General features: G+C 49.5%; 2 protein-coding genes across 9 annotated transcripts in view; one reads left to right on the top strand and one right to left on the bottom strand.

Annotated features, from left to right (window-relative positions):
• The window catches only part of ACAD10 (acyl-CoA dehydrogenase family member 10), a 16,758-nt gene extending 5,649 nt beyond the window's left edge, over positions 1–11,109 (bottom strand). The window contains exons 1-11 of one of the 7 annotated variants that reach the window (XR_008579501.1): positions 10,906–10,977; positions 9,260–9,490; positions 8,592–8,740; positions 7,579–7,773; positions 5,810–5,968; positions 4,884–5,043; positions 4,317–4,458; positions 3,481–3,549; positions 2,514–2,695; positions 1,793–1,943; positions 405–550 (exon numbers count right to left, since the gene is read on the bottom strand). Coding sequence is in view for 6 of the 7 variants with exons in the window: in XM_054844278.1 (XP_054700253.1) it covers positions 405–550; positions 1,793–1,943; positions 2,514–2,695; positions 3,481–3,549; positions 4,317–4,458; positions 4,884–5,043; positions 5,810–5,968; positions 7,579–7,773; positions 8,592–8,740; positions 9,260–9,425 (1,519 nt within the window). In the remaining variant the exon portion in view is untranslated. Of the gene's footprint in view, positions 1–404; positions 551–1,792; positions 1,944–2,513; positions 2,696–3,480; positions 3,550–4,316; positions 4,459–4,883; positions 5,044–5,809; positions 5,969–7,578; positions 7,774–8,591; positions 8,741–8,931; positions 9,074–9,259; positions 9,491–10,905 lie in introns of those variants that run through there. The other 6 variants (XM_054844278.1, XM_054844274.1, XM_054844273.1 and 3 more) reach the window with 6 other exon arrangements.
• On the top strand, positions 11,055–25,379 carry BRAP (BRCA1 associated protein). 2 transcript variants are annotated; one of them, XM_054844280.1, is made up of 12 exons: positions 11,055–11,189; positions 11,390–11,548; positions 12,313–12,514; positions 13,345–13,534; positions 15,022–15,135; positions 15,624–15,772; positions 17,973–18,048; positions 18,696–18,834; positions 19,331–19,440; positions 21,073–21,162; positions 23,060–23,163; positions 24,387–25,379. In XM_054844280.1, exons 1-12 carry the CDS (start codon positions 11,108–11,110, stop codon positions 24,745–24,747), a joined length of 1,776 nt encoding a protein of 591 aa, XP_054700255.1. In that variant the 5' UTR covers positions 11,055–11,107; the 3' UTR covers positions 24,748–25,379. The 2 variants fall into 2 exon arrangements, with proteins under 2 accessions (XP_054700255.1, XP_054700254.1); XM_054844279.1 differs by having other exon boundaries at positions 11,390–11,563.

The following is a 25,379-nucleotide window of genomic DNA, read 5'->3' as shown; positions in this document are numbered from 1 at the left end:
CTAACTTTTCAATGCGGTTTTGCAAGCTGTGAAGCAGAGCCCTCCTCTCTGGGGCCATTCCTGACATGACCGCTAACAAAGATCCATGTGACAGTACCAACCAGGGCACGGAGCGCATCGCACAGCATCTGCCAAATGGGTGGCAGATACCAGACAAACTGGGGATGGGGCGGCTGTGGCACAGAGATCACTGCATCTGCAGAAAGATGTTTCCATCCTGGAGGGATGGAGGGCTCTTAAGGGAGAGGAGAAATGGCAAAGCGGGGAATATGGTGCGAGACCCACAGCCCTTTCCAGCTGCAATGAGCCCAACTGTCAGCTCAGCTCTCTGGGCAGGAGCTATTCTGCTTCTGAACTCTGGTTCCTCTCTCCACGTGTCAACGTGACTTTGCCCCTCTTTGTACCTCTCAGTGCATTAAAGTGAGGTGGCAGGAAGTAGACCATACAGTTATTCGCCAAATCAGAGATGGGATCTCCTAGAGTTGAAAACTTCCAGCCAAGGACAGCAAGGACTTCTGGCCTGTCTGGATGGAAGACCAGGTTGTCCATCCTGTATTGGAGGGAAAAAGAGATCAGGAAAGTCTCAAAAGGGGGGAAAAAAATCCCTGTGCTCAGCAGCAGTAGGTGCTTTCTGGTGCTCTTCACTCTGTACAAAAATTGCTGAGTCCGTTGGGAGGCTGCACAGGTGAAAGATTAATTTCTGCAAGCATAGGTCAGGGAGGCTGGAGATTACTCAATAGTGAACGCCCTGGTTAATGATGAACTGAACTGTGCTTTGAAGAATGAAACCAAGTTATTCAGGGCCTCAGATGATGAACAGATGTACAGGACAGGCTTGCCAAATGGTGAAGCAGCCAAGTCACTGTCCAGGGGGATCTTCTGGTCATTCCAAAGGCACACAATAACTCCAGGCCCTGCATTGTCCTGTGCTGTAGATGATGCATAGCACAGCCTTCAGCAGTTTGAGCCCCAGGAGAGGGCAGCAGCCTACTGAGGAGGAAACAGGGCAGCCATCCTGCCAGGGTGCACAGAGCTGAGCAGCTTCCAGTCACGCAGGAACTGTCTGCGCTAAACCTTGCGGGAAGGAGCCTTGGCCCAGAATTGGCACGCACCTGCGCTGCAGCCTCACGTCCCTGGCAGCAGGGTCTGACACCGCAGAAGAAGCGTTCGTTCAGCATCCCTCACCTCTGTCCCCGACCACCACGCTCCTGCACGACTTCACCTGTATCACTGGCAGGTTTCGCCATACACCCTGCAGCATCTCACCAGCCACCCAAACTCGTTAAGCACCAAATATCATTAGCAAGATGCACCAGGACTGATTTCTGAGTATTGCAGAAACAGCTGATGATCCTCCAGTGTTAGACCAGTGTTTGCAGTGGTTGTTGCAGGAAGAAACTCTGACACACCAATGAGGCAGCAAGGTTGGAATCGGACATCAGGAGTCCAGGCTTTTGGTTCTGCCTCCAGTTTCCCTGCTCTCGAATGGGCACTGCTTTTAAACTGCCACAGAGCAGTAGGCAGATAAACACTGGGGAAAAGATGAGAGCTCTGGGTGCAAGACAGCACCCATCAGAGCTCTTGGAATACGTTTCTCATGACAGATGTGAAGGGTTTGTGGCCCTCTAGGTCTCGTTACCTGGGGGATGCTGAGCATGACCCTGAGCCCTGCTTTCAGACTGCTCTGAAGCTGCTGCGCCAGCCCAACTCAGCACCTCCTTGGAGTCTGCATGTTCCTTTACGCTCTCTCTCCCTCTCTGCTGCCTGGGATGTGCTGTCAGCCGAGCAGTACCTGAAATCACCGTGCACGACTGTCGTCTTTTGAGATTCCGGAAAATGCAGAGGCAGCCACTCGATGAGTCTCTCCATGGCTGGGATAACATGAGTTTCCATAGCTCGATACTGCTTTGTCCAGGTCTCAACTTGCCGCTGAATGTAATTACCTGTACAGAGGGAAGGAAGGCTCTCAGGGAAAGGGACAGGCACAAAGAGGCTTCAAAAAAGATGCATAGAAGGTGCATGCAGAAAAAGTCAAACAGCCAAGCAGATCTCAGGCCAGCACCCTGAGATAAGCTCCAAGAGTTTAACCGTGATTTCCAGGGGTCTCAGGCACTGGATTTAATATTCTGGTGGAAATAATCCCGGACAAAAGATCAGATCCTGGACTTCTCCACCAAGTCTGAGAAGCTGAGATAGCCCTGCAGAGAGACTGGAGGGGCTGAGGAAGTTTGGTCAGAGGTGGCAGCAAACAAGTTACTCCTGCACCCACGCGTGCGGCTCCTGCTTGTGGCAGGAAGCTCTAGGGACTACTAACAGTAAACACAGACCTGGAGGATCTGAAGCAGCTCCCCACACCCTCCCACCACACCTGGGGATTCAGACACCCTGCTGCTCAGCTTCACTTTCCCAACTGCCCCCAAGTTTGGCCCAAGTCCTGTAACCAAGCCTGTCCCTTGAGATGCTGATACACAGGAGAAGAAACCAGCGATGGAGGATACATAGCCTTCTCTCACCATGCTCCCCAAGGTCCTCCAGCTTGGCTGCTCTGAGGTCTACGCTGTGGATCTTGGAGAGGACTTGATTCATGGCAGCATAAATAGCCCTGCGCTGGCTAGGCTGCAGCTCGGGGAGGGAGACGTCGCTGTAGACATGGCCAGCACGGTGCTCCATCAGGTAGAAAGGTGTGCCAAAGGTGCTGGGGAAGCAAGATGGAACCGGTGGGTCTGAGGTTAATCCTGCTACCTACCACCCCTCAGATCTCACCTGCACCTTGAACGCACGTTCACCTGCACAAGGTGAAGAGCAGCCTCAGCAGCACTGCTCTGTGAGTGCTCGTGCCCAGCTGTGGCCCGCGCTCAAGCCCAACTCAGGCTGCCGTGGCTGTGGCATGGTCAGTCCCGTTCCCTGCAGCCCCAGGAAGCTGAGCTTTGGGCCAGGCTAACAGCACCAACCGTCTCCCTGCGGTGAGCTCTGGAGCTGGGCTGTCAGGCTGCATGCAAACCCCATCAACGGTGGACACACATTTAACTGCAGTGCAGCCAGCAGAGATCGGAGCGTCGCTGTGCTGACTGCAGGCTAGACAGGGTGTCTTGGTCTCAGACTTGCAGCTATCGCGGCTGTAGATCTTGGGGCAAGTCTGAGGTCTGGCAGTTGGAAAAATCACCTCCTTATTGGAAACCTGAGCGTACTGAGTCAGCGGGAAGCCCTGCAACGTTGTTTTACAGTTGCTTTTCAAGGCAAGACAGCGTTTTGATTAATTGCTAAAATAGGACACACCTAAACCAAGCCAAATAAACGTGTTACTGTCCTTTGAACTTCTAGGGGCTCCTCTAGCCTGAGACTGGGCAAACACTAGAGCAGTGCACTTTGTGAGGTCTGGCTCCTTCTCCTTCTTCTTCTCCTCCTTCTCCGCTCCTCATCTTTGGGGGAATCTGGCTGAAGTTGTCAAGCACAGAGTGAAAGCTTGAGGGACAAGATTACCTTCTGTCCTCGCAGAGAGCAAGTACAGTAGGAACAGGAACACCCGCCTCAGAGAGTGCCTTCAGCAGCCTGCCAGGGCGAGTCAGAGAGCCGTGTCAGCACAGAAAGGCATTAGGGAATCTATACCAGAACTGCACTGTTGCTAGGCAGACACACAATATTAAAGAGAGTCCTGTGCTCAGTTTTAAACACACTAAAATAACGTGGCTGGGGGTAGGAGAAAGCAGCACGCCAAAACCTTTGTATGGCCCAGAGCGCCGAGACTAGCCCACTCTGAAAAACCAAGGGGAGATCACAGCAACTCGCCCCAAGCGTCCTGCCACTGCTTGCTGAGGCAGAGACCTCTGGCACAGCAAACTGGTTTGCAGCATGACCGCTCCGGCATGGGGGTAGCCCTTAGCTAGGCTCCTCGTTGCTCAGTTGCAGCGTTGTGCTGCAACCTCTCTCCCAGCCAAGGTGCCAGAGGCGACAGCGAGATCCTGCGTCTCCGACGTGCTGGGGGAACCGGCGTGCTCCCTGGATTGGAAGGATCGCCGTGCAGGAGCGGGGAGGGTGCTTTTCACAGGCACGGGGTCCCAACTGCACGCTCACCGCCAGCTGCAGGGCAGCAGCACGGCCTTGTCTCTCGATCCAGGACTGCCCACGCTAGCTGTAGCGAATGGACAGATCCCAGATTGGGATACGGAGCTGTGCAAAGCGCAGGGGAGGACAATGTGGGCGGCAGGTGTGTGACCTGTGCGTGTGATGGGGAGAGACAAGCCAAGGCTGGAGCGGAACACTGTCCCTGCAAGAGCCTTCCCCGGTCAGCTGGCAGCGGAGCAGAGCTGCCTTCTCACCTGTATTCCCCTCTGAGAGCAGGGCCTGAGGGATGCAGGCTGTCAGAGCGCTCCTTCTTCAGCACTAGCAAACGATCTCCAAACCTGACGAAATAGGTCTGGGTAGACTGTCCGCTGCCAAACTGCCGTAACACTAGCGGGCCTGAAGAGTTGAGAGCAGAGGGTCAGCAGGAGTTGGGATTATTTCTCACCACTTCTCCAGGTTTTACTTTCCCTTCCTGCACCTGGGTCTGAGATCTTCTTGCAGCAATCAGGAACCTACACTTTGCTCCTGACCCCCAAATCCCTGGGGAGCATGGCAATTGCTCACAGATGGCTCACAGATGCCAGGAATATTCCTGGCATCTCTTTGGCAACTTGTGCTCAACCCCTCCCAAATGAGGAAGCCCTAAAATGTTGTTTCCCATTTCTGGGAAACAGTGAAACCTGAGTGGCTGCAACATTTGCTTGGAGATTAGGAGCCTCTCATTAAGATGATTTTTCAATCCATATGTCATATGATGGAAAGAGCCAATGGCTCCAGAATATGCGGGCTTTCAGGCTGAAGAGCAAAAAGCACTGCGATACCTGTTGCCTGGTCACCGAGAATATTTTCAAGGTACTTTTGCAGATGATCTTTTGGGATTTCCACGCTTGGTCTCACTGAACGAGTATATGGAACAAACCCTTGCAAAGGAAAACCCAGATAGGTTTCCAGCTCTTTGAGTGCTACTTCTGGATCATCGACCTGAAAGCAGGAGGGAGGGAGAAACACTGGGTGATAGAAGATAAAATCGCCTGGGAAAGAAAGAGCTCTGCACAATTGTGATGCATTTATCTGCGAGTCCAACAACACCGATCCACTAAGACACCCAGGAATTCACTGCGCGGTCCCTGCCAGCACAGAGTGCCATTACCCATATTCGCTGAGCCTCCTGCCTTGGTCTCTGTCCTGGAGACGTACCAGTTACGGTGGGATAGGCACTGTGAGCTGGGCTAGGAGCTGGAATTCCCTGTGTGCAGCGTCCCGGGGAGCAGAGTTGACTCTTCCCACCAGTCCCACACTTGTCCTTCCCCCTCACCAAAGTAAAACCCCGGTGCTCACTATCTCCAAAGCCTGGGGGTTAACCAGTCAGTCCCCAGCTAACGGATCCATGAAGCCTCAGAGCTTCTAGAAATTTATTAAATATGTCTTATTTTCTCACATGGGATGGATGTGGTTGTCTCAACCGTATGGTTAGGGCTGTTTCTCTAATAGGGAACTGAGGTCCATAAAGGAGAGGTGACTTCTCCGAGGTTACACTGGCTGTGAATGAAACAGGCCAGTGCAGACCTTGCCAGCAATCCTCCCCTTTAACCCTGCCACATCCTTAGGAATAAGGACAGGCTGAAACAAAAGGCTTGGCAACACGAGTCTGCCACTGTGAGTGAAAATCCTGAGCCATTCAAGTCAAACACAGCTTCTGGGCTTAGAAACCATACCCACAGCTTGCCCTGGCCGCATCGCTTTGTACCTTCACCGTTTTAATGCCAAGCTGGGCTGCTGCTTTTAGGTTCTGGCTGTTGTTGTCGAGGAAGATGGATTCCTGGGGCTGAACGCCCAAACGCTCCAAGCACAGCTTGTAGATACGAGGATCTGGCTTGCGCATTCCGTCCCGATAAGATTCAACCGTCTACAGCAACGACAAACAGATTATGCATGAGCCTGCTGTGACCACAAACATCTGTGCAGTGTTGGAAATGGAGGACGGGAGGGTGGGAAAGAGCCTGACAGTCTAAGTAACATGTGAAATAAAGGACACGGGGAATGGAGGGCTGACAGAGCTGGATAGGATGTGATTCAAGTGACTGCGTGGGTGCCAATTGCCTTGGCTGTGGCTCTGTCAGCTCAAATAAGCTAAACAGGATCAGCCAGTCCTCGGATGGAAGATATCCAACGAGATGTCACGATGTGGGAGACTCACTGGATGTCCCAGACCATGCTGAACTGATTGCTCAATGCTGTCCAAGAAAGTCTTGGATTGCATCGCCTTCCAAATGACCTGGCAAAGAGGTATCCTGACCATCGCACCTATCAACCACCCCAAAGCAATCTTCACAGCAGCAGAGGTGTTGACCATAATCATCTGCCCAAATTTGGATCAAAAAAGTCTTGAATCAGTCTCTGAATACTCACATTACCCTCAAAACCATGAAAAATGCAAGTAGTACTTCACCCCTGCACTGACAGACACTCTAGGAATAGAAATGAATCTATTAGGTAGACATAAAAGCCAATCCTAATGGAAATCCACATTCAATTCAATTTTTTTCCCCCACTAATTACTGTGCAGTGCTGTTGCCTGCTGTTACAGAAGAGCCACACCACGAGTGATGATACCAGCGAGGCCATGGTTATTAAAGTGCTTTGAAACAGTCTGGGATGAAAGGTACCACAGAGCATCACAACAGAGCAGCACGCCACTAAGAGAGCTGTGGTGTCACTAGTATAACGCACAGAAAGCTGAGTCCATAATGACATAGTGTTGTCAAGATGACTTTAAACAGTCTTGGGTTTTAAATGTATCGATAAGACTCTTCTTTGCATATTTTGTTGCCTTAATCAAGACTATAGAGCAAACTTACATCATGGATAAACTCCTGGAATTCAAAGATGTGAGTTGGGACACACAAAAAAGCAAATTTTCTGTCATGCTGAGGCAAGTCCTCATAGCTGCCTGTTAAGGTGAAGCCACTCGAACCAGCCTCGAGGCTCACGGCTAATCTTCTGCTTCATCTTTGCAAAAGCGACGTGCGCTGGGAGAGGGGCCTCTGCCTGCTCATCAGCCCAGACAGATTGGCAGGTTGGGGTAGTGGCATTTTTTGCAGTATAGGGGATGCTTTGTAATTCTCTGGGATGAAACGAGCTTTAAACCAGTAAGGACTACATATAAAGCAGGCAGGGGCACTGGGTAATAACATTTATTTCTTGTATAGTGTGCCAGCTTCTGAGCCCTCTATCGACATCGCTACCTATGCCCGTTACGTGTATACTGGTGGTTGCATGGGCATTTTGCAATGAATTTTCAAATGCACCAGTACCCGCCACTCACTCAGACCATCTTCAAGGCCCAGTCACTGCAACAAATTATGCCAGGGAACATTTTCACAGACTGTTAGATTTATGTCTACTAACACGTGCTGCTGGTTGCAGTTCATTTGGTACCTGCATGTCAAGAATTTTAGTTGCTGCTTTCTACAGACCCAGCTACAGAACTGCATTTTGGAATCCATCCGGGCTTACCACATCAAAGTGCTTTCGGTCTAGGGGCAGAAAGCTCTCTCCGTTCAGCAGACAGAAGTTGTTGCTCAGAAGAGCTGTCTTAAGACCTTCTGCACGGATACACTGTACTGCTTCTGCCATTATGGGGAGCTGTTTTATCATCTCATTTCTGATTAAGTCCGAGAGAAAAGAGTCCACTGGAACACAGACATTTGCCTAAGAAACCAGAGAAACCCCAAGAATGATAATTAGCCATAAATGGGTTTTAAGCAGGGAGAAAAATAAGAGTGGTTGGGTAGGTATGTTGCCTGATCATCTTATCTTGCTGTCCTACTTCCTTTGGCAGCAGAAGGCAGTCTGTGACTCTCCCAGCTAAATTGCTTAGACCAAATAAACAAGAGTTCTCACATTACTAATTCGACAGAAGCAGCAGCAGAGATAAAGGGCTGATTTGGGGAAAAAGAAATGCACCAGACTGTGCCTGCTGTGGAATCAAGGCAGGATAGAGATAAATACTGCTTTATCATTCAGCAGGGAGGAATCTGCATTTTAGACTGAGCTGTTTCAAAAAGACTTTACTCAAATGAGGATTCTTGCACTGTGTTCCTGGAGCTGTGGTGGAGGGGCTTCTCCTGATCCTAAGGACCCTCCCTGGAGACCATGGTCTCCATCCATCGAGTGTGCCCATGTACAAACTAACAGCAAAAGCCTTTCACCTGGTCTCTGACTCTCTGCCTTCTCATCTCAGCTGATCCTAGAGGTGTCTTGAAATAAAAGAGTTACGAAATAGGCAGGAAGAGGCTGGTGGAAGCGAAGGCAAATTCAGCTGACCATCCTGCCTGGGTACCAGAATGATGATGGCAGTGCAAAATCTGCCCTGATCAGACAGCAATGCTTCCTAGATGGTAAATCCAGACCCTTCCATCAAAGGACTTCTTTTAAAAGCTCCTCTTTCCTCACGGAACCACCACATTGCCGGATCCCGTTTCCCTGCAGTCAGGAAGCACAAAGCGAGGAGGGGGGAGGTGGCTTACAATCTCAAAGCACTGCTGTCCCAACTCCTGCAAAAACTCCACAGCCGTCAGCTCTCCTCTTGTGTACTTCAGAGAAGGACTATTTTCCCCTCCGGAGAGTATAGCTTGCTGGATGGTGCCGGCTGGAATACAATTCCGGGCCTCCCAGTCTATATAGAGAAAAGTAAGAAAGCCAGGAGAGAGCACAAATGGCATCATCAGAACTGGGAAACTAGCTTGAAATCCCTCTGAGGTCTGATACATCGACGAGCACTAACGAGAACTGACATGCTGGACTGGTGTAATTTCCCCAGACATGGAGAGAAGAAGTTTTGGCATTCCCCCCACCGAAGCATCTCACCTCTGTTTTTGGTGTGGTACCCTTGGGGTGAAAACACTGAGTTCTTAAAGTGTCTTGAGGACAGTACCAGAGTTGGGTGGTATCAGCCGGTGTCACTAAAGGGCAGTTTCACTACCAGATGGGTTCAGACCCTGACCTGGAGCTGTCAACATGGTTGCCGGTTGCTGTCAGTTCTAGTACTTCTGATGGCACAACGGGGTACCATCATCGTCATCACAGGTTCTTGAATATCTTACCAGAATCCAGGGTGGCTGACAGGGACACCTGAAATTTATGTTCCCTCCATGCATAGAAACAACAGGAGCAAATGAGAAATGGGAATACACACCCGCCGCTGTCTTGTAAGGGGACCGGAGGAGCACTCCGCTCTCATCAAAGATCACGGCTTTGTAATGGCGCCATCCAGATTGCCTCCGCCAGATTAACCCCCGCGGGTGCTGCCGGATCCCGGCACAGAGCAGGTAAGGGGCGCGGGCAACGCTCCTCAGGTACATGCTGCGAACTGCGCGGGGGCTGTTAGGAACATCCACAACTGGCCCGTGCCGACCGAGAAGAGAGGCTAGGACATAAAGTATAGAATTACAAGGGTAACTATTTATTCATGTGCATGAAGCATCCTGGGCTGCATCCCCAGCAGCGTGACCAGCAGGTCGAGGGAGCGGATTCTACCCTTCTACTCTGCTCTGGTGAGACCCCCCTGCAGTGCTGCGTCCAGCTTGGGGGTCCCCAGCACAAGAAGGACATGGAGCTGTTGGAGCGAGTCCAGAGGAGGCCACGGAGATGATCAGAGGGTTGGAGCACCTCTGCTATGGAGACCTCAGGCTGAGAGAGTTGGGCTGGTTCAGCCTGGAGAAGAGAAGGCTCTGGGGAGACCTTAGAGCCCCTTCCAGTCCCTGAAGGGGCTCCAGGAAAGCTGGAGAGGGGCTGGTGACAAGGGCAGGGAGTGACAGGACAAGGGGGAATGGCCTCAGGCTGAAGGAGGACGGATTTAATGATCTGTGATCTAATGATCTGAAGAAGAAATTCTTCCCTGTGAGGCCCTGGCCCAGGTTGCCCAGAGAAGCTGTGGCTGCCCCTGGCTCCCTGGCAGTGTTCAAGGCCAGGTTGGATGGGGCTTTGGGCAACCTGGGCTAGTGGAGGGTGAGAATGGAGAACTGGATGGGCTATGAGGTCCCTTCCAACCCAGACCAGTCTGGGATTCCCTGGAGTGTCCCAGCCAAATTGGGGCTGAACGTGGTTTTACACAGGGTCCTTACACCCTTCAGACATTCAGGTACAACACGATTTGACTAATCACCAACACCCACACTACTGATTACTAATCATAGCAAAACTTCACAAAGTGACTACATTTTTGCGATGTTCTTGTTGCTTGTTTATTGATCCAGATTTCCATGAAGTCAGTCTTGCTCGAGTTACTTATCCATGATGCCAGATGATGCTGGGAAGGTTTTAAAGATGTGTTAGAGCGGCTATAGGATGCTGGTGTTATCTTGATTGTGCAGGAATATCCTTTATCTTTCACAGATAGCCCTAAGCCATGAAGCAAAGTCCTTTTTTCCAGGGCCAGGCTGTCCTTTAGTTTCTTTTACTTAAGCAGGAACAGTAACAAAGCCTGGCACAACCTTGAGCAGTAAAATACCAGCATGGTGGGTGTGAGGAGAAAGGAAGAAAAGGGATTTTTACTATTTCTCTTTTTTTTTGGGGGGGTGTGCTTCGGCCTAAGGAGATGGAGCCTGATCCCTCCAGCTTGCGTTGCCATGGTAACGGGGCCTGAGGCTCTAGTGCAGGCCTGCCCAGGCTGGACTGTGACACACACCCCCCCCAGCTTCCAGCTTCCACGAAGTCCCTTCCCGGCACCCCCCCTCCGTCCCCCGGCCCCCCCTAGGCCTAGTCTAGGCCAGGCCTTGCCAGGAAGAGGGCAAGCTTCACCTCGCCATTTGACCCCAGCCCCCAAGTCTCGCGAGAACACACCTGGAAATCTCGCGAGGAGCAACCGGGCGTCTCTCGTAGCCCCCCGCACCGTCCTCCGCCGTCGCTGCCGCGTCGTCGTCTTACGTCATCGCGTCGCCGACGTGACCCCGGCGGGGTCAGAGGGGAAAGGTGGAGGAGGCGGAAGCGGTGCTTTATCTCCGTTGGCCTCCTCAGAGCGCGGTGGCCCGCGGTGTCCGGGCTCATGAGCGTGTCTCTGGTGGTGATCCGGCTGGAGCTGGCCGAGCACTCGCCGCTACCCGCGGGCTTCGCTTATAGCGCGGCTGGTGAGTTTCTCCGGGCCGGTTCCCTCTCACCGGGGGGACTGGGCCCGGGTCGGCCTTGTCCGTCGTGGCGGGGGAGGGAGCTGGGCCCTGTCTGCGGCCCTCAGGTACCCGGGGACGGGGTCGGGGTCGCTGTCCCAGTGCTGTCGGCGGCTCCCGGTACCGAGACCACCTCGTCCCAGCGCCTCCTTTTTCCTGCGCAGCTCCGGAGATGGCTGCGGAGGGCACCGGGGGGGGCCCGGCTGCTGTGCCGTCCTGTTTGGAGGGGAAAGGCCCCGGGGAACGGGCCGCCATCCTCCACCAGCACCTTGGCCGCAGGGAGATGACCGACGTGATCATCGAGACCATCCAGCCGCGGCCAGGTACCGGCCTCGGGGGTGGGTAACGCTAATTTTGGGGTCTGCGGTTGTCGCCGACCCCACTTGCGCAGAGGCCCCTTCTCGTGGAAGGAAGCGCGGTGCGTCCCGGGCGTTGGCCCCACGGGTGACAAGGGTCTGTCGGTGTGGGGATGGTGGAGGTGCCCCTGGGTTTGCGGGTCTTGAGTCAGTCGTGGTTTAGAAAATGAGCAGAGAAATAAGGACTGTGTGTTGGGGTCCAGATAGGAGAGCTGGCTATTGCTGGCAGGCATCTCCTGTTCTGTGAAGGGTTAGTTGACTTTGGGCTGTGTCGCGAGCTGGTCTGTGTTTTGCTTGCCAGTGTTGCTGGCCAGGAGGAATGGGACGGTTCAGCTCTGCAGACATTTAAATTCCCTGATAGAGGGAAACTCCAAGTCACATGGAATGTCCGAGCTGCGATCCGAGCAGAGCAGCACGGGAGGAGCAGCTCGCTGCCGTGGGGCTCTCCTCACCCACATTTGGCAACCCAGCCTGGTTGCCTTTGCATTGATACCAGTGCCTGTTGGGATTTCACTGGGCACAGCACCGGGTCCTGCCGGGGGCTTGCACCGGGTATCTGGCAGCTCCGGAGTTTCCCCTGGAACAGCAAAGATGAGGGGTGTCTCGTTCTGCTTTCCAGGGTTGTAATTTGACTTCTCGGAGTGTCGTTGTGTACATGTGGGCTGTGCTTAGGGAACAGCAGGCATTTCTGATGCACCGTTAGTAATGTGGAAACTTTTGATTTGTAAAAGATGAAACAAAAGCTGGTGTGGAAGGAAGAAAATCTTCAGAGGCTTCATCTGCCGAGGACAAAAATAAACATGACGATCAAAGTAAAGAGCGTGAGGCTGCTCCAGACTCGCCTTCAAAACAGCTCCCTGACCAGATTTCCTTCTTCAGCGGGAATCCCTCAGTTGAAATCGTTCATGGCATTATGCATCTGTACAAAACAAAGTAAGAATGCTTGACTCGTAGTGGGAACAGTGCTCCTGAATAATGCTGCCACCCGGAAGGGTGAGTCAGTCACCCCAGGGCTGGGGCTCCTGAGCTGGGACAAACAGGAAGGGTGACTCGTCCCCAGGGAGGACGGAGGTGCCTTGTGTTAGTGCTGGAGCCTGAGGCCGGCCCCCATCTCCCGGCTGTGGGTGGTGCTGCTTCGGGTGGAGAGGGCCTGTGCCCTTACAGGGGCTGTGAGAACATCAGGCGAACGCTGGTTCCTAAAAAATGATGTTTGAAAGCAGCTTCTGGAGGGATCCCACAATTATATTGTGATCTCTGGGGCCTTGGCAGCAGGCCTGAGGAGCTGTCAGAAGCGGGAGGTTTCACCCCATGTTTCAGGGATTGCAATTCCACACCATTCCCCTATAATTGGGTGACAACTTCCATTTCAGGCCTTCCCAAAGGCTATCGGGAGACACAAAATGGGCATTTGAAATAGTAACAAACATTGCTGACTCGTTCTAGGAATAGTTCTGAGCATCTGTGGCTTGCCAACTTCAACTGTTTTTATAGAAAAACAGATGTCAAATTACTCCTGACAAAACCATTGTTTATTGGTGCTGCCCAGTTTAATCCTTTGCTAAAGAGTAATAGTTTCACGTGGGTATGTTGGACGCTTACCACAACCCCTCGCTTCTTTCTTAATATCTACAAATGTGCAAGAGAGGATTAAGATTGGCAACAAAGCTATTGTAGTAACTGTGGCTGTTGGAAGTCTGATGTATCCAGCTCTGCCTTTGTCCTCTCTGCAATGACACGAGGTTGTGTCGCTGTTGTCTTGTCAGCAAGATGACCTCTTTAAAAGAAGACGTAAGGCGCAGCGCCATGCTGTGTATCCTCACGGTCCCTGCTACGATGACCAGTCATGACCTGATGAAGTTTGTGGCTTCCTTCTATGAAGTAATTGAGCACATGAAAATCATCCGAGATTCCACTCCAAACCAGTACATGGTGCTGATAAAGTTTAGCTCGCAGGTAAGAGCTGGAAATCTCTTTGCCATAGAAATGCCTGCACTATCATATACAGGTGTTGTTTAGGAGCGCTGTCTGGCTTCACTGGCCAGCTGTCAGCCTTTACTGTCGGAGAAACAGAGAATTCCCAGGGCTGCTGACTGAGGTTAGTCCCACACCTTGACCTGGAGGCGAGTGTCTGCCATCTTCTAGCTATCCTATTTCTTGTTGACAGGACATTTTTTAAAAATAGTAAGGATATGTAGTTCTCTGCTATCTCAGAGCATATTCAAGAAGAGAGCAGTGCGTTGTACTATGCTGAACAGAAGGGACCCAGCCAGTGGGGCTGCGTTTGCGTTTTGGCAAAGATTTGTTCTGCTTTTCTGAGGAGCTGGGTGTTCTCCTAGTCGCTGCCAGTGCAGTGTGAAAAGGGCGGTCACCTCCAAAACTGAGAGCCTAGGCCATGAGTTGATAGCCAGGTAGCACAGTTTGCTGCTCACAGGTCTCCTTGAACTATGTAGCTTTAAGCATTCCCCCTGCCAATTCCTATTCCTCTCTCACTTGTGCCTTCTCTTCTCCCAACTGCAAATGGCTTATTTTGGAGCCGGGGGAGAGGTTTCCCCCAGCTGTGAACGCTGTGCGAGGTATATCCCGTGCCTGTTGTACAGATGCAGTATTTGGATGCATTTTCTGCTATTTGCAGTGGTTGCAAAGATGTGTTTTGTATATCGCCATGTCAAATTACATGGGCAAATACCTAGTGCTAAACAGCCTTACGCCAAATCCATAAACTTGTGCTCAATTCACCCTGAAATTCCTGTTTCTTAGGAAATTCCCTGAAGCCCTGTTCCCCAGTGACCCCTAACGGCTGCGTCTGCAGGTAGCAAAAGCAGATCTCACAAGTGACCAGGAGTACGAAAATATGGCATTCAGCTAATTTGCCTCAATCTGGTGTGATTGTTTGTGAGAGGAAGGCTTTGGGGAGGTTACCAAGTGAAACAGATGATGTATTTGACAGGTTTTATTTTGGTTCTGCCTCTTTGCCAGTGACTGTCGGGCACGGTTCAGAGCATGCTTGAATTGCGACCGGTGAAACGGATCCTTTCCCACAGTTAAATTTTTGTTCCTTTCCTTGACACAAGTATCAATGTCCTGCAATATGGCCCTCAAATTTTTGCAGAGATCAAATTTGCTTTGCAAATGCACTGAAATTGCTGACAAAGGGCAAAACAGATGCTGAAGGGAAATCCGTTACTCCTGCTGAATGCTCAAATATCAGAGTAGCTGTCACTGCTGTGAACTTCATTTCTGGTCTTCTAGTGGTAAAGCTAAACCCAGTGCCAAGATGCAACGCCTGCTGGCAGGAGCTGACTGTCTGATACATCCCCTCTGGTATTATACAGCTCGGTGGAGGGGAGAAGAGAGGATACAGCAGATTTCTCCTCCTCTTCCTCAGTTGTATCTGCTGCAAGTTTTCTCTTTTTAACTGGCTTCCTTTGTTTTGCGCATAGGCTGACGCAGATAGCTTTTATATGGCATGCAATGGCCGGCAGTTCAACTCTATAGAGGAGGATGTTTGCCAGCTGGTGTACGTGGAAAGGGCTGAAGTCTTCAAATCAGAAGATGTAAGTTTGTTTTGTTTTGTTTTTCCCTGCACTTCAGAGAATTTTAACAGGATTATTTGGACTGGGCAGAACACTGTAAGAGCTGCTTAACTGCATCAACCCAAACCCCATTTCCCCTTCTAGTGATACTTGGGAGAGTTTGTTTGGTGACTTCGTGGGCTTCGTGCCTTGCCATTGCAGCGTCTCTGCCCTAAACCTGCCGTGGGTGGTAGATCTAGTGAGTCTAGAACACAGAACGGGGCTGGCTGCAGCTGCACTGAGCCCATGCTGCGATGAGGATCCTGGCTGTGGTCTATTGAATGTTGTGCGTTGCTTTCTTTTTCAATAAATTTCTAACCACCACGTAGGCTCACAAGATTACTTGGTAGTGGCTTTGTACCCTACTGCCAGGAGTAACAAGAGAGAAGTTTGACTTTTTTGTATGCGGGTGCTTAACGTATGGTGATTGGAGGGTGCTGAGCAATTTGGCTCTGCTTGTTCTTTTGAAGGGGGCCAGCCTGCCTGTGATGGATCTGACAGAGCTCCCGAAGTGCACAGTGTGCCTGGAGAGGATGGATGAGTCCGTGAACGGGATCCTCACCACGCTGTGTAACCACAGCTTTCATAGCCAGTGTCTGCAGCGGTGGGAGGACACCACGTAAGAGGCTTTTCTTTATTTCCACATCTAAAACCCTGTTTTGAGTGTGGTGGTTACCTGCTGACGAGACTGGTTCTGCTCATCGTAGTGTGGGGGCAGGAATTACTGCAAGCTCTAATGCTCTTTTTTCCCATTAAGAGACTCCCAGAGAGAAATCTCCCCGCCAAAAGTAATTGAACAATGTTTCCCGTGGGCCTCACTGCTAAGGCAGGAAGGGAGTTGCAGAGTAATGCAGATTCTTTTAAGATATTGTAGGATAAAAATACTGAGGTAAACAGGGTTGCATGTACACGGAGCCCTGTTTCACTCAGTCTTCTGTCTCTGTTGGGTCATGCGTTTCTTCGGCGTAGCTGAGGCTGTGCTGTGGACAGAGCTGCACGGCTGGCTGGGGCTCAGGAGTCCTTTTGGGAGCCCTGCAGTCTTGCTGTCTTAGATACTGGGCGAGGATGAAGAAGAGCTGGGAAGAGCAGGTGTGCAGGGGGACAGGACTGGAAAGTGAGACAGAAGGGACAGGGACAAGATCACTCGGTAAATGGGGAAGGGGAGGCAGCTGCTCTGGACAGGCTGTATGATTCAAGGTGGGCATGGGCCAAGTGATGGCAGGTCATTTTCCTGGCATAACTCACCTGTGGCTGCCTCAGGGAGACCCTCCATGGCGCCGGGCAGTGCTGCGTCTGTCCTTAAAGCAGCTTTTCTTTTCGCTACTGCTGACCCTTGCCTGTTCTTGCTCTTGCCATCCTTCACAGCCCTGTAGATGGGGATTTCCCTGCGTCTGAGCTCCTGACTGCAGACCCCTGACTGGCACCCAGGGGCTGCTCTCAGCTGTGCACGTTTTGCATTCTTCTGGACACCGTTTGCTGCATGTCAGGCAGTCGTAGATACTGCAGCAGAAGGCTGCCAATCTTCCCTGTGTTTTCTTTGTCACTGGTACCACTGATTGCCTAGTTCTCTGATGGAGCGTGAGGAAAACTTTAGCCCTCTGAATATCATTTGTAAGCCAAAGTATCAGATCCTCGGTAAGATTAATCAGTTTTGTAGCTCTTCAAGTTTATGGGCTGCTTTGCTCCATAAATCAAAACCAGTTTAAATTTGAAGCAGTGGAGCTTGGCCAGTGTAGGATCAAGATCCAAAATAGCACTTAAATATCTAATATAGAATTTGAGCAGAACTTATGTTCCCAGTCTAGAACGATAAAAGAAAATCCCTGTCTGCTTTGCTTAGGCACCACGGAGGCTGTAAGTGCCTGAGTTTCTATAGAAAGCTGACTGTAATCCAACTGTCTCCTCCCTTGAATATTTCTGTAGCTTATCCAGCAGCTAATGAAAAATACATAAACAGTCCTGGCACAGGATGCACAGCCTCAGTTACCCCACTCCTTACCTGAGCTTCTAGTGCTTAGGGTCTGGCCAAAGGTTCCTTCTGGTCTCCGGTCTTCTGGCTTTCTGGCAGCACAGTGGTATAGTTTCAAAATAAATGATAGCGGGGTGCTTGCTCCTGATTGTTTTAGGGTACAGTTATGGGATGTTCTTCCTGGGAAAGGCTGAGACTGAATCCATTGGGTTGGGGGGAAAATGAGGTATCTCCTCATCTCCATAAGGTTGCTTTAGGTACTAAGGTGTGTTTGCAAAGCGTAGTTACCTCCCTCTGTTACTCAGCTGTCCTCAGTGGTGTGTAGTTAGAGCATCCTTCCACAACAGTGTGTAGCTGCTGCATAAAACCCTGCAGGTAATGAAGAACTGAAGATGTCACCTGGCAGCAGTCCGAGGAGCAACGTTTAGAGATGTGTAACACATCTATACAAGTGCTTCTTGCAATGTTTATGGCTGAGGCAGGGAAGTGTTTCTAGAGCTTGATCCTGGCTTTTTAGCTTACTGGCAGAGCCTGAGGTTGCTGACAGCCCCCACCGAGGCTTTTGGTTGCAGATGTTCTCTACACCTGGACTGCAGCAAAACCAGATCAAGCTGAGACTGTGAAATGGCTTCGGAAGAACCGTTCTTTGTTCTTCTGTCACCTACTGACTTTAAAAACAGCAGCCTTGTGTGGAATGGAGGCAAATTGCAGTGGGGTAGATGAAGGCTGCGACATAAGGAGTGTCTCACTGCATAAGACATTTACTTTGAGCTCTCTGGCTCTCTTTTTAATTACTGTAATATTAAGATGGAGCTCCTTGTGTCTAATCATGTTGCTTATTGCCCTCTAGGTGTCCTGTCTGCAGATACTGCCAGACGCCTGAGCCAGTGGAAGAGAATAAGTGTTTTGAGTGTGGAGTTCAAGAAGTAAGTAGGTGGGTGGATGGTGAGTGAGATCTAGACTAGATCTGACTGCACAGCTGCTCTAGTTGCTTTTGGGGTTAATTCTGTGGCTGCTCTTGGGCTGATTTTACCAGTCAGCGGTGTATCTGCTTTCCTTTTGAGTTGGAATTGGCACTGGGACTGCGAAGGCATCTTACCTCCCAGGTTTCCAGTTCTGACAAATCTTTCTGATTCTTAGAAAGAAGTATTAGCACATAAGCTGATCAGAGTGTACGTGATGAGTACGATAGCTAAACTAACACTGCACTTGGTGGTCCCTTCTAGTCTGTGTGCTTCAGAGCTTGCTTTTGTGCTCCTGCTGAGGTGCCTTGTTTGTTTGTTCATTAGTTGAGGCCATTCTTCCATCCATGCATGTGGCAGCCTGTCAACGTACCCAGTACCTGCAGGTTGTAATGGGTTGGAATGAGCAGGTACCTCCTTCTCTTTGGCCTTTCTGCTGAGCAAAGCTTCAAAGAAGGAGCAGTGAAAAGCAAATGCTCTTTGCTCCCCAAGGAAGTGACTGGATGTATGCAGCATCAGCAGGCTGTCCGTGTCAGATCACGCTTTCTCAAAGCACCGATGCCACCGCTTGACGGTGTTGTATGTACAGAGCTTTCTCATTCTGTTGACAGAACCTTTGGATCTGCTTAATATGTGGGCACATAGGCTGTGGCCGGTATGTGAGTCGACACGCTTACAAACACTTTGAGGAGACCCAGCACACCTACGCAATGCAGTTGACCAACCACAGAGTCTGGGACTATGCTGGAGGTAAGCGCTCTGTCTTCCCCTCTTGTAGGATGACCTTGTTTGTAAAACGGCTTTCAGGACCCCTTGGTAAGAGCATTTGTGATAAAGTTTGCTTGGAGATTAAGGGGTTTGCATCTGTACTAATACCTTGTCTTTTGGGAACATCCATCTCCTCTCTAATAGTAGTTTGTGGGCCCTGTAGCAGATGGAGGAGGGAGAACACAATTCTGTAATGAACCAGGGCAGTCCTGTAGTCTCTGCAGGATGTGTTTGTTCCTCCCTTTCCATCAGTTTGCCCTGAGGTATGGGAATGGGCTGTTGTAATAAATATTCTGTAAGGTGTCTGCGTGAAGTCTGCTAAATAACAAATACATCTGTTGTTGGCTTTCTGCCTTGCTAATATGCTGTTGCAGCAGTCTGCATGGTTAATTGTGCTGCATAAAGTATTTCCACCGGTGTCAACCTGGGTGTTCTTAAGTTAAAACCCCCCCCCATGGTTGAATTTTTCTCTCTTCAGATAACTACGTCCATCGACTGGTTGCAAGTAAAACCGATGGGAAAATAGTTCAGTATGAGTGCGAGGGAGATATGTGTCAGGAAGAGAAAATTGATGCCTTACAATTAGAGGTAAATATTTTGGCTTGTTGGACTCTGCATTGTGCTGCTGCGTGGAAGTGTTTCAAATCCAGATACAACTATAGGAAAATTACATCAGCTTATGCAGCAGACCTGCTCCCTGCATGTAGGCAATCATCTTCAGGCAGAAACAGGATGTTTTTACTGCTTTTTTTTTTTTTTTTTTTTTTTCCCCTCTCATCTTGGCTCTGCAGAGCCAATGCAGCTAAGTGTAAGCTGGCTGCAGTTTCATCCTGTGTTCACCGGGAGGTTGAAGATTAGCTGGTTACGCTGCTGCAAACACTCAGGTCATAGGAGAGAGAAATGGGTCCCAAAGCCCAAACTCACTCACCAGACCCTTCCTAGTGGATCCATGACTTGGCTTAAGAGCCAGGATATGTACGGAACTGTCAATTTGAGTAGTTTAGCTTGTAAACTGAACAAGAATGGAGGAATCCATAGCTGTGTGCTTACCTTGGCTATCAAATAAAGCCGACAGCCCTGTTCTGCTCCCTTCTCTTGAACAGATAATGGGTTTTTTTTTAAAAAATTTTTTTTTTGTACCTGTTGGCCAGCTTCTCCTATCCCAGCTAGAAGGGTAAAGGAGAGAAACTCAAAATTGCTGCTCCACTGAGCAGATATACTGCAGTGTGATTTCAGCTGCATTAGACACAAGGCTATCTGAGGAGGAACAGCCCATAGACACCAGACTTTGTAAGCTTATTGCTCACATAAATATTTGGTTGCTTTTCCGTGAATTTTCTGAGTAAGGCTTAGATGCTAAACCAGCTATTTTTAACCCTTTATTCTGGGAGGTTGTGCTTAAAGTATGAGACCTCTCTAGCTTACGAGATCTAAATATTTCTGGAGAGAATGAACTTGGCAGTGTATTTTGGTGCTCAGATATTACTGAGAGTGTTCAAGGCTCTTTGCACATGTTTAATTTTGTAGTGAATGCCTAATTTGGTGCTTATTAGCCTGATGATAAGAAACAATCACATTTTCCAACCTCCTCATAACTCATTTGCAGAACCAGAAGACAAAAGATGGGGTGTAAGGCATACATCCGTGTTCAGATGCCAAAGTAACATTGGAATGGGCCCTACATGTTGGAGAACAATAATTGTGAATAGTTGTACGCAGCTGAGGATGCTTTCCCAGAGATGTTCTTGTAGTGAAGCTAGATGTGTGCATTTGCCCTTCTGCCTTGGGGTTTGGGCTGTGAATTTGGGAACACAGCAACTCAGCTTCTCGTGACAGGGATGGCTGATGCTTCATTTTCCTGTGGAATGTAAAACTTGTAGGGATTTATTGCTACTACAATGAGAAATCTGTCTCCCCTTTAAAAAGTTCTTGGTGTGATACTGGGTACAGCTTGGCAGAACTTCTACTTCATCCTTGCTGTTGTGCTCTAAAGGCTTTTCTTGATTTCAGAAAAATAAACCCCACAAAATCAAGTGATTTGATTTTGAAATCAAACTGGTGAAACACATCTGCAGTTTGCACGTATGTTCAGAATGTCCTGTATGCTCAATTTCATCTGATTAAATTGATCTGCGTATTGGAGCCCTCTGGGCTTCTTAATCAGCATAGCCACCCTTACGGAAAAGCTGACTGTTCTGCGTGTATCTCTTGTGTTTATAGTACTCATATTTGCTAACAAGCCAGCTGGAATCGCAGCGAATCTATTGGGAAAACAAGATTGTCCGAATAGAAAAGGATACAGCTGAAGAGGTGAGCTCTGCTCTGGGCACGTGGGAAACTGCCGAAACAGGCCCCTGGACACTGTTAAGTTAAATGGGAGACAGAGCCGTTCAGTCTCTTGTACAGCCTGAATGTTGCGTGACGTGGCCTCGCATAGCCTGTTTCACTACCAGCTGAGAAAATTGGCTCCAAGACGTATCCCTTATCTCAAGGCTCAGATCTAGCAATTTGCTGCTCAGTGGTGCAGAAGTAGGTAGATTGCCACCTAGATTGAAGGTTGATTTAAATGTGCTGCTCAGGAAACTGCAGCAGTGGTGAAAACAAGTCCATGCTGCTGCAGGATCCCTGCTTGCTGATGCCATCCGTCTCACACTGACGTATATCTCTAGGGAAGGTTAGTGGAGCATAGACAATATGACTTTAATTTGCTCGGCTGCAGAAAGTGGTAGCAGTCTTTCTGCTCCAAATGCATATTGATTTGCCCTTTCTTTTTGATCCCCTATCTCTCCTCGTCACCCTTTGGGAAAAGTTCAGAGTCTCCTCCTATAAAGCATTCTGTAGGCAGGACTGCTTCAAAATGTCATGAGCAAAAATCCAGGGAGAATATTTTAATGCTTTTCACTCCACATAGATCCTTTCAACTAGGTTTGAAGTGAGTCAGGATTTAGGGTTGAGTCCTTAAATGAACTTTCTGCATGACTTCTAGTTAACCATTTCGTATCTGCAGGTACGTAGCATCAGAGGTGTAGACATTATGACTGTTGAAATAGTGGTCATTGACCTTGGTCTAAAGAACGGTCCCAGAAATCTTACGGAGGGCCCTATAAAAGGAAAAGATATAGTGAAAGTAGTCTTGCACGTGACCAGGAAACACGATCTGCAAAGCAACTGTAAAGTGAAACAAGTATGATATATGCCCCAAATGTGGTTTCATGTTTAAAGATCCTTACAATTTTATTCATGGCACTCGCTCTATGTAACTTGTCTGGATCGGTGCCACCATGCAGTGTATTGCATTATCGGTGCTCAGGCTACTTCCCCAAATTAACCATCAGCTGCATAAACATTCAGTGATTAAGGCCGGAAGGCTTAAAACCTGCTCTGCATTGACTCTGGCATCAGCGAAGGCACCGTGTGTGCCGACACTGACATTTATCCAGATTGCTCCTCCAGGAAAGCATTTTTCCTTTAAATTCCTGTCTCCACTACATGCAAGCATGTTTTTGACACTAATACAGGGGTAACAAGTTTTTTCTGTCTATAAGTCTCCTGCAAGTCTTGCTCTGTGCAGTGCCTGGAGAACGAGAGCTTGGTTTTCTTCAGCAGTAGCAGCCTCAAGTTGTGAAGTACAGGGGAAGAGGAAGCCAATGTACGTGTGTTTCTGTTTGCGTTTTGTATGAGTAAGATATTCGTGTCAGTAGGTCACTGCCTTATGACAGCAAGCTGCTGAGTCAGTGCTGAGCAAAGTAGCATGTTAATTCTCAGACTTTCACCATACTTATTTGAGGTTTAATTTAAAATGAGCAAAAGCCTGACACCGTAAAGCCTTAAGATGGAAATTTAAATTTGCTGACAGATACAAAAAAAGTCTGAGAGAATGGCTAAATGAATGCTTAACTGCAGTCAAAAAGAAGTTAAGGGTCTGATGCAGCTTTTGTTTGAACGGGGTCCCTGGCACAGATTTGCAGCCTGAGTTGCTGCTCTGTGTGAGCAGCTTCCACGGCAACGTGGTTCCTCGTTGGGGTACTGCACACCCTAAACACAGAGGGTCTTCATCAAAATTCAGCCTTTTCTTGACTCAAAGTTTTTGCTTACCTGTATGTAGTAATTGGTCAAAGTCTAGAAACCACTCTGGAAAAATGAATGTCATAATGAAAGTGTGCAGGACTTTGATCTCTTTGAAATGCCTGTGTGTTTGTTTTTACAGATTAACAACATGAAGACCAAATTTAAAGAGACCATTGAGAAGTGTGACAGTCTGGAACAGAGGCTGAATGACTTGCTCAAAGAAAAGCAGTCTGTCGAAAGGAAGTGGGTACCGCTGCCAGGTTTAGTTCCATGCAGCCATTAAAACTCCGCACACTGACATCCAAAAAGAAAAAAAAAAAAATCTTGCTATTCCTAGGCAATTTTGAGCTATTTAAACCGGTATACTGAGAACGCAGCTTATTTTATAAAAAGCTCTCATTTCTGTAGGTGTTCACAAATTGAAAGTGCCTGTTGAGTGGAACCCAGCTTTTGGGCTCTTGGCTCTCTTTACGTGGTCTGCGTATTTAGCATTCAGGAATCCTTCCTCTGCCTGCTCAGAAGTAGACGCCAGTCTGTTTCACAATTGGCGGATACATCCAGGGAGAAGAAAGGCAGCTCGGCAGAGGCATCTCGCCCAGCACAGAGGAAAATGTAGATTTTAGGAGGTGCTTAGATGAAGGATGTCGAGCACGGGGGCTGTACAGATCGGTGTGTTCCAGCTCCCTAGGCGGGACTGCGCGCTCGGTTCCTCCTAGCCCCTGGCGCTGCCGCCTCTCCAGCATCCCTGCTCGGAGCAGGGAACCGCGGCTCACCTTGATGAGTGGAAAGGAGTCTTTATGATGCCAGCAAACTTCCCAGGCAAAAGCACGGAGTTGTTAGTAGCGGGGAAGTGCTGTCAGTGAAACACGAGGCTACCGATATCCTTGTGGGAGCATCTTGCTTCCAAGTGAGGTGCTATCTTCAGGGTCTCGTGCTCCGAGTGTGGCGGGAGCCAGCGTCTGGGAGCCCCTGATTGTCCTTGGCTTGCTAAGGTCCCCATGTAATCTCTGCGCCCTTTTTGGCACCTGTTCCTTAAGTTGCAGATGCATGTCCAAGGTTACAGTCCCGTGCTCCCGCACACCCCCTGCCTGTTGCCCCTCTTGGCCTTTGGTGCAAGATGGAATTACCTAACTTGCCAGGGAAAGGATTCTCCTGGGTTATGCAGTTGGAGGGACAAAAGGAAGGGATTCTGCTTCACAGCATCCTATTCCATACGCAGGTAACCCCACACAGACAAGCAGGTGCTAGGGACCCTCAAGGTGGGTAGAAAATCCTGGGGAGATTTCAGAGTCCTCTCGTGTTGCTGCCCCTTGCCCATTTTTTGCCAGAAAAACAACCCCCAGGTGGTCTCAGTGGGGCTGGGGACAGCTGGGGTCAGTCGCCCTAAGGGACTGGAAATAAGGACACAGCGGTGTTTGATCTTGGTATAATGTGCTGCCTTCTTGACTTGTGCTTCTGTTTGTAAGGTGCTCTCAGCTGAATAACAAAGTTGCTAAGCTCTCCACCGAGCTGAAGGAGGAGCAAGAACTGAATAAGTGTTTGCGAGCGAATCAAGCCTTGCTTCAGAACAAACTAAAGGAGGAGGAGAGAGTGTTAAAGGAAACCTGCGAACAGAAGGACCTGCAGATCTCTGAGATCCAGGAGCAGTTGCGGGATGTCATGTTCTACTTAGAGACGCAACAGAAAATCAATCACCTCCCAGCTGAGACGCGACAGGAGATCCAGGAGGGACAGATCAACATTGCGGTGGCGTCTTCTGCCAGCTCCTCCACGGGTGGCACGGGCAAGCCCTCTTCCAGGAGAGGCCGTGGCAAGAGGGGCAAATGAAGATCAGAGCGCCCCGCTGCCATCCTGAAGCTGGCTGTGCTGGTGCTCGGCCAGGCTCGTCTCTCGGGACTCCAGCTGGGAACGCCCAGTTCACTAAAGCTCAGCTAGAAATTGTCTTCGGAGCTGCTCATAAAACTGGCTGCCAGTCAATGGAGCTGTCTGTGGTATTTAAAAGCATTTCACTGCACTATTTAGCTATTTTTAGGCAGATCTTAATGACCATTTTGCCTTCCTACCTTTTCCGAGCCCCCTCCTATCATGCATTTGACTTTCTTCTTGGAGAGTGTTCTGTTTTGGGGTGGGTGGGTGTGTACGTGTTAAACATCGCATTCCCTACGGGGGTGCTGTAGAGTAGGCTAGGCCCAGTGTGTAAGGCTTCTCCAGTTCTTCTTCTGGATTAAAAGTATTCTCCTTTACGAAGTGATTTTATTTAATAAACAGTGTAAATTAGATTATATACATCTCCTTTTAGTATGTGCAGTCCTAACATTGCAGAGCTGCTAGTGCAGGAGTAGAAGTGTAGTTTGGAAATAAAAAGGAGTGAGGTGTGGAAAATAAACCCTCTTAGCGGTGTAAGAAACGGAATGAGTCCTAAAGGTTTGTAATCTGAGATATTAAAGGCTTTAAGGGAC

Source organism: Grus americana, chromosome 16 (genome assembly GCF_028858705.1).
Source record: "Grus americana isolate bGruAme1 chromosome 16, bGruAme1.mat, whole genome shotgun sequence".
NCBI lineage: Eukaryota > Metazoa > Chordata > Aves > Gruiformes > Gruidae > Grus > Grus americana.
The sequence above is the reverse complement of the archived record's forward strand: the minus strand, read 5'-3'. Positions and strand labels throughout refer to the sequence as shown.

What these genes read in the sequence shown, in the direction of transcription:
- BRAP (XM_054844279.1), top strand. Translation starts at nt 11,108, where the DNA reads ATGAGCGTGTCTCTGGTGGTGATCCGGCTGGAGCTGGCCGAGCACTCG. An exon ending in ATGCATCTGTACAAAACAAA is followed by an intron (nt 12,515 to 13,344) that starts GTAAGAATGCTT and finishes TTGTCTTGTCAG; the next exon opens with CAAGATGACCTCTTTAAAAG. An exon ending in AAAAGGATACAGCTGAAGAG is followed by an intron (nt 21,163 to 23,059) that starts GTGAGCTCTGCT and finishes TTGTTTTTACAG; the next exon opens with ATTAACAACATGAAGACCAA.